Source organism: Strigops habroptila, chromosome 2 (genome assembly GCF_004027225.2).
Source record: "Strigops habroptila isolate Jane chromosome 2, bStrHab1.2.pri, whole genome shotgun sequence".
In the NCBI taxonomy this organism is placed as follows: domain Eukaryota; kingdom Metazoa; phylum Chordata; class Aves; order Psittaciformes; family Psittacidae; genus Strigops; species Strigops habroptila.
Window position 1 is genome coordinate 53926018 of NC_044278.2, and position 11309 is coordinate 53937326.

General features: G+C 37.2%; 1 protein-coding gene across 2 annotated transcripts; it reads right to left on the bottom strand.

Annotated features, from left to right (window-relative positions):
- Window positions 1-309: 309 nt before the first annotated feature.
- On the bottom strand, window positions 310-10980 carry LOC115604307 (granulocyte-macrophage colony-stimulating factor receptor subunit alpha-like). 2 transcript variants are annotated; one of them, XM_030477296.1, is made up of 10 exons: window positions 10477-10980; window positions 8803-8865; window positions 5656-5785; window positions 5389-5564; window positions 4514-4653; window positions 4232-4270; window positions 3129-3267; window positions 2477-2564; window positions 1857-1938; window positions 310-886 (listed from the first exon to the last, which is right to left on the bottom strand). In XM_030477296.1, exons 1-10 carry the CDS (start codon window positions 10613-10615, stop codon window positions 818-820), a joined length of 1065 nt encoding a protein of 354 aa, XP_030333156.1. In that variant the 5' UTR covers window positions 10616-10980; the 3' UTR covers window positions 310-817. The 2 variants fall into 2 exon arrangements, with proteins under 2 accessions (XP_030333156.1, XP_030333157.1); XM_030477297.1 differs by lacking the exon at window positions 8803-8865.
- Between the last annotated feature and the right edge of the window lie 329 nt (window positions 10981-11309).

The window sequence follows — 11309 nt, forward strand, 5'->3', positions numbered from 1 at the left end:
TACAATATACAATATACAATATTGTACTTTAGATATTAAACTGTTCTTATCTCAACCCATAGGGTTTACATTATTTCAAGGGATGATAAGGGAATGATAAGGGAAATAACAAGGGGAGAGAATATAAAAGTAATAGGGGAAATAATAACACACAAAAAAAAAATAACCCACAAGTGATGCATAATACAATTGCTCACCACTCTGCCAACCAATACCCAGCCTGACCTGAGCAGGGATCAGTCCCTTTAGTAACTCCCCCCAGTTTATACACTGGGCATGAGGTGCTGTGGTATGGAATACCCCTTTGGCTAGTTTGGGTCAGGTGTCCTGTCTCTGCTTCCTCCTGGCTTCTTGTGCCCCTCCTCACTGGCAGAGCTTGAGAGACCGAGAAGTCCTTAATCAGGGTAAGCATTACTTAGCAACAACTAAAAACGTTCATGTGTTATCAGCATTGTTGTAAGACTAAAGCCAAAACCACAGCACTGCACCAGCTACTATGGAGAAAATTAACTCTACCCTATCAGAAACCAGGGCATAAGGAAAAACCCAAAAATAGTCCAAACAACCAAAATTATTTATGGAAAATTCAATCAAATACAAAGAGGCATTTAAAGATAGGCTTTTGGGGAATTGCCTCTACAGGCAACATTATTCTCTCTGCTTGCAAGAGGGAAAGAATATGTAAAACCTGTAAATTGCTGCTTTCCTGGTTGCAGCTGGGATAATTTTCTTCAAGTAGGTAGTGCAGTGTTGTGTTTTGGCAACAAGATATACATGTTTGAAAAAAATTCAAGTTGCTCATTTCTCTTGCATGCCATTATGTCACTTCAATAATTGTTATTATTTCTTCAGTTTCATGCATTATTGATTGATTCGTATATTCTGTCTATTAAAAGAAGAATAAAAGATTTCATTAGTGCTTCGTGCATGAGATTAGCCATGAGCTTATAATTTATAAATTTCCTGTCATTTAGGGAGTTGTAATTTGTTATATAGAAGCTATAATGGGACTCTGTCAATGGGAGGATTGAAGTAGACATGTCTAGTTCTTCCTTCCAAGACGAGCTCCCCAGAATGGAACAAAAGACTTTTTAACTCAAAAGCCAGAAAACTCATATTTTTAAACATGGAAATGTTAACATGATGAAGGAACAGAAAATAAAAAGATGCATATAGGCTCACCAGTGACCCAGTGTGTCCTTGCAGATACATTTTTGCTTCCAGACCTGGCTGTAGCCAACCAAAAGACTTTGCATATTGCAAATTGCATGAAACTTTGAAACATGCTTTCTAGATGGGCAGTTCCATATCTAGATGGGTGGTTCCTGCTATGTCTGTCAGTTGCTTCTTACTAGTGTCTCCATCTCTTTGCATAAGCTAGAACCTCTCAGCTCTCTGCTATACTTTATTGCTTACCATACCCTAAAAACCTTTCCTCCTTCAGCATCATTGCCAAGTACCAACATGGGTCTCAATATCTGCTACAGCACAACTATTTTTGTCCAGCAGTAGATTTCTTTGTCCCTTCTCTCCTCACAGCTGGCCAACAGTCTGTATTATTAATGTGCTGAGAGGCTTATGCTCAGCACTATTCTAGTGATAGCATATAGCTTATAGGGAGAGCAGGGTGAAACTGCGTAATTTCTCCAATGCTCCAGGTAGATGAATGACCACAGTTTCAGGATGGTAAAGGAAGAACAGGAGAATAATTTAATATTGACCTGCTCTTTCAATACACAAGAACAAGAAAATTTATCCTTACTTCTGTGCATCTTTCTGGCACATAGGTCACACCTTTGAGACTGCAGTGGATCCTTAATTACAACAAATTTCAGGAAAATTGAAAGAAAACATACCTGGAAATCCATTGGAGAGTGCTCATGGAACGGGTTTCTTGGCTGTGGTATTGTAGCAGATGCTTTTTTCAAATAAGTTCTTCTACAGTGACAAAAAGGGTTGGTAAAGAAAAAACTTAGTGTGCAAACGTATGAAAACATATTGTATAATAATGCTGCAAGGAATAATATTTTATTCCTTAAGGACAAAAGTAGTGAAGAGTAACTAAAAATTGCATAGGCTGAATATAATGGAGTAATTTCATTGTTCAGAATTTGAATTATAATAATTTATTTTATGACTTATTAGAGAATCATAGGAAACTGCTTTTTTAAGTATCTGAATGTGGAATATTCTCAAAACAAGAAAAAACATTTCAGGGTTTGACGACAGAAAAGCAGCAATGATATAAGGCCTTGTCCCAGTATCGGAAAGCGTTGTGTTATACTGATCAAGTGGATAAGAAGGCTAGGGAATCAGAAATATAGAACCAACTTCAGGGTCAAGATTCCTGCTATAGTTCAGTGTTGATTTTCCCCCTCCCTCCTCTCATTTAGACAGAAGCCAGAAAATTTCTTTTGGGGAAAGAGGTGTTATTTCAGCTATGGAATAAAAACTTTGGACAAGAAATAAGGCTTACACTGTGCAGAGAAAAAGTACAAGGCCTGCTGCCAGCACTGATATCAGAAATAACATATATGATGAAGTAGATTTAAGTCGGCTTGTTCCTGAAAGACAAGAAGTCATCAAAGTGTTCATTGGTATCAGAGAACAGGAATGATTGCACATCTATGTGCAATTTGCTTTCCATTATAGCGTCAAGCACCAGTATGAAGTCACTTCTTCTTTAGCTTAGCACCTCATTTCCCCATAACATGTGAAGAAATAGGGTGGCTGACAGTATGTGGGCTGTCTGTGGTCATTTGAGATGTTACCAAGCATTTTATGAGGAACTGAGGCCTAGTGAGCACTTCAAAATCCAAAGTGGCAGAGTGTAACAGGGGAAAACAGAAGTTTATAAAGCCATAAGTAAAAATGGTGGAAAGAAAAGAGCAGACAACAGACCTCAAAAAGCTCTGCTTCAATCACTATCTCCTTGCAAGAAGCACCCACACCAGAATGCTTGGAGAACTCACTCATATTGAGATAGGCAAATTCTTCGCTTCTTTTCATTGTAGTATATTAGTGTGCAAATATCAATGTGTTTTCATCTCTAAGTATGAAGTGATAAATGAGACAGACAAGTAATAACTGAGGGAAAACTAGGTCAGGGTAGTGATTTTCATTCTTACCAAACTCTACAGGTGTACTCCACTCTCCCCAGTTGGTGCTCACTAAACAACCATTGTCAGTTGCTCTGATCTTGACGCTGTACCTTTTTTCTGTGCTGAAGCTCCCAAATATGTAGGAGTTTCCTGTGATGCTGCTTTCCTAAATGCAAAACAACTAGACTGAGAACTTTTTATTCACTAAATGTACAGATGTTACAAATACGTCAGGTTCATCCAAGGGTGCAAAAAGTTGTTACAAAGGAAAATTTTACTTACACCCTGTGAACAGACTAGAGTGAAATAACAAATAATAAAAAAAAAAAAACCAAACAACCAAAACCCCAACCCACAGTAAATTAGCTTCTTTCCTCCTAATTCCTTTTGTTTGAACATTTTTGTTGTTGGTGAGATGCAGATGAAATTTGCAGTATGCTTCCCTGGCTCTTAAGCCTTTGCTAAACAAATGGGATCTGGGGAAAAAAAACCCAAAACAATAGTTTATTTTCAGTCTGTAATGGATTTATTTTACTATAAGGTAGTTCTCTAAAGATCTGGCATTCCCTTACTGTGGATGTTTTGAAAACTGAAATAGAGTTTAACAGCCAGATTATTAAAAAGTAAAAATTGTTACGTATGTTGAAATCCTTCTCAGAAGAATATTGACCCTTCTCAAAAACTTGATTATATATTTTTTGTCTTTTTTCTTTACACTGGCTTAATCTTTCAGGTGGCATTTTCTTGCCTCCTCCATCTCAACCCCTTCCAAATACTATTAATAAAGAAAAAAATTCTCCACATTTTGTGTGTCTGAGTGTAATGTGGAATTACGGACCACATTTCTGCATATATATAATTAGGTAGGAATTACAAAACATTGTAAAATGGAAGATTTTGTGACTTGCATAGAAGTAACAGGAAGTTCCACATGTGCAGGTGTTTTTCGTACCGTGCTTTAGAAAAAACATTTTAAAACTTTGAGTTTAGGTAACTTGTCAAAAAACAGCATACAAAGTACACTGAAACTGGTAGTGAGAAACCAAAACAATTTGGTTGGAGAATGCTCTGATATAGGTAAAATTTCAACCCAGCATCAGCAATAGATTTATACCGTAATAAAAACTTACTGTTTTAGATGTGTTTCTGATGTTTTTCTCAGGATCAGCCTAGCAAAAAGAGAAAAATTAATTTATTTTTGACCAGCTGTACAGTGAATTGAAAGTATTGCCTTAATTTCCTGCCCCTATCTGTGAGAGGCAGCAGTCCTCAGCTCATGTGCAAGAGGGGCACTACACATCAAAAAGGAGAGATTAGTCAAGTAAGGAAAGAGAACTGGGTATTGGTTGTACGGTAGCATGTGTGGAAATAAATACGTACAAAATGCTATTAAGAATCATTATTATTTTTACCTTGTTTTCTATGACAATTTCATATTTGAAACAAGCACGTCTTTTCACATGACTTGTGCAAGGTGGTTGCCACCGAATTTCACAACCATGAGAAGCTTCTGTACAGTTCACAGTGACATTTAATGGAGGGGTGAGTTTTTCTGCAGTAATGTAATCAGAAATACTAATGATTAATAATCAGCTTTCTTCACTCTGCTTTTTAAAAATATAGGTAGATGTTCAAGCAACTGGTTTAAAAAGTTTTAATGCAGCTTTACCAGAATTTTTATATTCACCCCATATTCTGAAGCAGCACTCCCTGATTTAACACTCTAGATGAGGAACCTGGAGTATCAGCAGCAACATTAGGTAAAATTAAAAAATACAAGCAATTGTTTAGATTTTATTGAATTCAACATATAATCTGTGCAGGGTGTTTTTATAGACTATGTTCATATTAAGCAGAAGTATTTTTTTTTTATTATTATTAGCAACATTCTTCCATTTAAAAAACAAAAGCTTTTGCTCACAATGTTAAGGTAATTGGTTATTTTGTATTACATGGATGAACAGAAATACGAGATTTAGATAGTCCTGCTCAGTCATCCTTAGCTAGTTATTCTGCAAAATGACACCTTTCTGTCAGAAAATAAATATTTGACTGAAATGTTCACAATTCATGGACTTATGATTTCAGATTGTCTCTACATTCATTTATTTTTGTTCATTCTTACACTTTAGACTTTTCAGCTATCAAGGCTGGAGAAAAGAAAAAAAACCTGACCCATGTTCTGAAAAGCAGTGTTTAAAAAATGTATGCTTTTTTTTCCAGGATGAATTCTTCATTCTCTTAGCATAAAACTGGAAATAAAATAATAAAATTAAAAAGTCCTTACCGATTTTGTACAGAATAATCATCTTCGTATATGACCCAATGTTTTGTCCATTTCTAGAACCATTTACCAGGAAATAAGCTCTCTTATTTTCTATTGTCACATTTTGGAATCTACATCCTGTGTGCCTTCCATAATTATCTTTGAGGTAATTCTGGCATCCTGTGAAGTCTTCTTTCCTTTACATGACATATTGCACCAGTTAAATATTGATACTGTCACAGGTCAGGCAGAAACCAAAATTCCCTAGATTCAAGCAGACCTACTTACTTTGAGGTCTTCCAGTACAGAAAATATTGGGTATCTCCGGAAGCATTCCTGCCCACATGCCAAGTGCAATTCATGAAGGAAACATTAAAAATGACACAGACAAAATTTTCAATTGCTGTCCCATTCATGCCTGCAAACACAGTAAAGATATCCTATGTTCACTCTGCAGAAAGACTGTATAACTGCCCAAATCATGCAGATATCTGCAAGCTCATTTAGTAGTTTTTAGCTACCTGATTAGTAAATCCAACTGCATATTGTCTGGGTCTTGCAGTTATGTGCTTACTTTAAGATAGCAGTGATTTTATTTGTGTTGAACCATGAGGATTATCTACTGTTGTTAGACATGCTAAAGATATGACTACGATTTAATCAACTCTAATCAACTCAGGCACAGTGATGTAGTGAAAGCTAATAACAAAGTCCCTGTTGTGTCCTTTGTTTAGATCCCCTGTTTATCTAAGATCCAGTCTACAGTGGAATACAAATTCTATGACCATGTTCTCTCTCCTGTGCTTGTCTTAAGTGCTCTGCCCCTTGGTTGACTTATAAAGGACTAAGGATTTAAAATAAGTTGTCCACCACTTTCTTTTGTGTAACAGCTGGGTGATTACTGAGACCTGACCTAATACGATGCGTAGGTTGGCCACAAATAGAGCTGGATGAATTAAACCCCATCCCTCAGAACACCTTGGTGGAAGTGTTCACTTCACACTTGTCACACTGGAAGCCAGCAGGTGCTAGGGGAAATGTTGTCAGGGACAGGACTTTGTAAAGGAGTCCCAAGAGTAGCAACCATTTGATTCTCACGCCTTTGGAAATAAAAAAGAATTATTTGAGAGACAACAAAGTTGTCTGAGTACTCCTGGATTTCTGGAAAACTTCCTCTCTTTCAAGAGGAAGATCGAAACTGTTTCACGAGCTTGGTTCAGAAGCATTTCTTTAAACAGCAGTATTGGCCTAAGCATCGCATGTCCTTCCCCATCCTCCACAGCTCTTTCCTGATCCTGCCACCCTTGGCTGTGGTAGTGCCATTCACGGTGGGGCCTTGAAGTGAGTAGTTCTGAAGTGATCATCACTAAAACTAATAATGCTCCTCCCATCCCAGCAGTGTCGGTTTCTTCTTGTTTGTTGTGAGTTTTTTTTCATGTGGCTTAGCAACAGTGGAACAAGCTCACCTGAGATGACAGTGTTGGTTAGCAACAAAGACCCAGAGGAGAGCTGTCTAAGCTATTTCTGCTGCTGCAAGAAATGTTGACCTCTATTTAGTCACTAGAGGCATCTAAGCTCTCAGCATAGAGTTGCTTACACCCAATTTATGTGTAAGTTCATATACATATAACAAACCACTCCTGATATTATAGTACTGTACTGACATGATGAAGAACTTTACTCAGTTCTCTGGTCTGCCACAGATTCACTTTATGACCGGGGGTCAATCAACTCTGTAGACTTCACTTCCTCATTTACAAAATAAATAAAGACATTTCTTTCCCATTAAGAAAGTGTGAGGTAAATGCAGCAGTCTGAAGTATGATCACAGGTGCTGTACAAGGGGTGGGTTTTTTAAAGCTTTTGGCAATGCTGCAAATCAAAACAAAAAAGTGTTATTAATTATTCAAATTAAGTGTTATTATTATTCAAATTAAACCACAACCTGTTTCATGTGTGGCCCAACAAGCAGTTGAATTGGTTGGTGGCAAAGTAAATAAGGTGAAAGGAATTCCTAAAGCGTCATTATAGTCAAGGAAAATGCAAATGAAACCACATCCTTGGCCTCTTCAGTGATGGCTTGAGATTTTATATCACAGAAAAGCACATAGAAATATACTCAGATTTCTTTAATTAACCTAAGTTCTGCAGTCAGAACATTACTCTTCCAGCAAAACAGCATGATCAGCTGCACAGTATCACATTCCTACTAACATCAAGCACATGCTGGGAAGATCACTCAGATACTTGTGAATCACTCTATTCCCTTTACCGACAGGACTTTTTCCCAGGTTATGAGGGGGTTTATTTTTCATTTTTTCTTTATTCACCTTTCTGTGGATATGCCGAAGAAAATCTAGCAGAGTAGACAAGTGTGACTACCCTTAGTCATACTTGTTACAGTTTGGCTTTTATTTTATGCAACACCTGGAATGGAGCTAAGTCTTCATGAGACATTTCTCCCATGCTTTCAATGAGACACTGACATTTTTCTGTTTCCAGTTTATACTTGAGGACTAGCTAAATTGTTCTAGTGGCTTCTTGCTTAACCACTCCTCTTTTAATAACCCCATATTTGTCACTTTATCATTATTTCCTTAAAAAAGAAGTAGGGCCATACCCTCATGATCCTTTTCTGTGAGCAGTGATGCAAACAGTTTAGTTTCTCTGTAGTGTACTCTTCTTCCTGAACTGTCTCTTATATTGTTTGATAATGATAATAAAATGCATAATGCAAGTATTTCAGTATCCTCACAAGCATCCTTTGTCTCATACATTCTCATACATGAAAAACTTATTTTCCCATATTTTGGTAGCTTTAGCTATATCTGAATCTATCTTAACATTCTTTATATTTTTTCATGAAAGAGGTAAGTCACTTAACAGAGTGAGAGAGATGTGATGATTGTGATTGCACCCAACTACATAAAAACCCACTGTTTTAAACACACACAGTGCCTTCTTTCATTTAGTTAGTTACTTTTTTGAGTCAGCTTAGATTGCCCCTCTTTTGGGCATATGTTGGAAACTGTGTAGGAGCAGTAGCTTCAGAAAAACACCAGAGAAAAGAAAATTTGCCCCTGTGATCTTTTGTGGTAATAAAGATTATTAACCAGGAAGGACAGGATCTCACCTCTGGGCCTTGAACACAAAATAATTTTTACTTTTATTCAGTACTTCTTGAATAGAAAATGCACAAACCGCTCTTGACCCTTCAGCCCAATGGGTAATTTGTAAATGATTAGATAATTTGTAAATAATTAGATAATTTGTAAAGGATTAGATATTACAAATTAGATAATTAGTAAAGGATTTCTAATTATCCTTTACAAATTAGATAATTTGTAAAGGATTGTAACTAACATATTTGCTATTAGAAATTAATAAAAGCTGATTTTGAAAATGCTGTCAATTGTGGGATGGCATTTGTCTCACCTAAGTTTACCCAAGTGCTGTGTAGATATGCCAACAGGGCATTCCATGCTTCCTTAAGAGTGCCTGGAAAGATACAGCTATTTAGGCCACAGTTTATTCAGCCTAGCCTAGAAGAAGATGAATGAAGGCTTCACTATGTTTATTTCTTGCCAGTCACTGAACAGATAGGCAAGGGTGACCAGCCCAGAGGGATCCCTCTTGGACTAAGCTATCTACAGTGGTCAGGCGAATCCAAAAGGATTCATTCCTTTCTCCTCTTACATCATCTGGAATCCACAGGTAAGTACTAAGCAGAAATGCTGCCACTGATATTTTCTCTCCGAAAATTGCAAATTTATTTTTGAAAATGCTTTTTAGTCCTCTTTCTTAGAACTGTGACAGTATCGTGTGCTTCTCTTTAGGAAAACAGTTGCAGTAGAAGAACAGTACTGTTTTCCCCACAGATTGTCCAAATTTCCTTTCACATCTCAAACAATTCCTGTGCAGATTACTGATTGAAATCTTAAGGAAACTTTAAGTATTTCTGTGTAGAGTTGCTTTCTTTCTGCATTGTAGTTTATAAACTTAAAATTAACTTCTGCTAGACTCTGTGCAACAGCACAGGCCACTCAGTTACCTCTTAAAGAATTCTGAACCCTGACACATGTCTACAGGAGATGGTCGTGTTAAGAGTTTGGAAATATCAGCAAGGTCGAAATCCTACTGCAGTGGCTATTCTCATCCAGGTTGATTAGAGAGTTCATTAGGTGAGAATAAAAACTGTCCAATAACCTGCTGATTATAAGTAGCGTATAACCATGTAGCTTATTATGTCTCAGTACTGCTATGATTTTTATAATCAATGAAAAGGAAGGTATGTAATTGAAAAAACCTAAACCTTACACATTGTTATTATATAATGATTTTTTGCTATGGGAAATGTCTGTGTTGGGTATACTACTTAACACTAGACCTCTAAGGTTTATTTCCCAGCTTTGACTCTGAAACACTTTGAAAGTTATTTTTGTAAGGGGGAATGTGTGCAATGGAATTACTGCTTACATGTTGGATGTGCTTACATTCCTGCAGCATTTTCAGAGAACTGTGCATATGCGAAATCTTCTACTTCAGTATTAAAATTGTGATAAGAGAAAGACACCGACATACTTCCATTCTACTGGTGTCTAAATGCAGTACATAGAAGATTCACTCTGCGTAGTGATTTTGCTTTATGGATGTGGAAAGCTAAAATCTGAACATTTCCGGTTCGATTGAGTTTTCAAGAGAAAGTGGCATAGGCACCCTTCAATGCTGTAATGCAGGTCTTAACAAGCAAAACACTGCTATATGGATGAGGCCAGTAATACTGGAAACTTTTAATTTTAGAATATTTTTATATAATTATTTTCAGACCATAGGAAAAACACACCATCGAAATACTGGCTAAGACATTCATCAGCCAAAACTTGCATTTGCAGGTAAAGTCTATCTACCCCTCACATTTATTTTACAGCTTTAAAACTAACACAAATAACAAAACGCAGTGTTTCTTTGTCTAGCTTCTTTGAAGTAAAATAAAACAAACAAACAAACAAACAAACAAACAAAAATTAAAAAGAAATAACCCCAGACCCCAAGCAAAACCCAGAAAAGAAAATAGAAAAGAAAACCAGACAAAGACAAAAGCAAACCTACCTTCTCCTTGAAAACCCGTTTCCCTGTGGCTGTTACAGTAATGGCGCACAAAACGGACGGAAGCTGTGAATGTGGTTTGGGAGTGTATTTTTGTGTGCTTTGGCAATGTGATTTCATTCAGTTCTTCTGAACTGCTCATGTAACAGGGTATAAAAACCCGCCTACCTCTTCCTCATTTTCCTTACCCTGTACTTCTGCAATGTAACAGGGAAAAGTGTGGTAACAGCCATTGTTTTTCACCATGGAGACAAATAGGTGAGAATAGAAGGACACCCTCATTATCACTTCATTCACGTATTTTGCACTAATTTCTGTCACATATTTTTCATATAGGAGTGTGTACTAGGCAGAACCTCAAATGAAGGTGAATATATGTATCTACCTTCCAGTTCAGGTATAGATCAGGTATCATCATTTCAAGCCATGACACTGTTCTCTGCTTACTGCTTGGGGTCACAGCCTCACACAGGAAAATAGGCCTAGTGCTCTGGAATTCTTAACAGCTGTTCCTAGCTTTGCACTAGCCAGCCTCATTTCCTGTAGATGGGTAACAAACCAACACCACCAGCCTTCACAACTTTTTCACTTGACATGTGTAATCATTTTTCTGGGCTGAGTGAATTCAATGCACAGACCAGGACAAGTTCCTACGCATGCGCAAATGCCCTGAGTGTACCAAATCAACACTATGCCACTTGTCTGTGCTGGTGCCCTGGTCCTAGGTAAGTTGCAATGCCTCTTGCCCTCTGGCTGCAGAGTCTGAATGTCCACTTTCCAACTGCATTGAACAATGTGAGCACACACAGAGTGTGGTGCTAATACAGTCAGTTGTG

Bases quoted from the DNA above. Each gene is read 5' to 3' on its own strand.
- LOC115604307 (XM_030477296.1), bottom strand. From the start codon at position 10,615: ATGAGCAGTTCAGAAGAACTGAATGAAATCACATTGCCAAAGCACACA. The intron at 5,786-8,802 runs GTGAGACAAATG...CTGTGTTTGCAG, and splicing joins CAGCACTTGGGTAAACTTAG to GCATGAATGGGACAGCAATT. The intron at 1,939-2,476 runs GTAAGCCTTATT...TTGTCACTGTAG, and splicing joins GTACTTTTTCTCTGCACAGT to AAGAACTTATTTGAAAAAAG.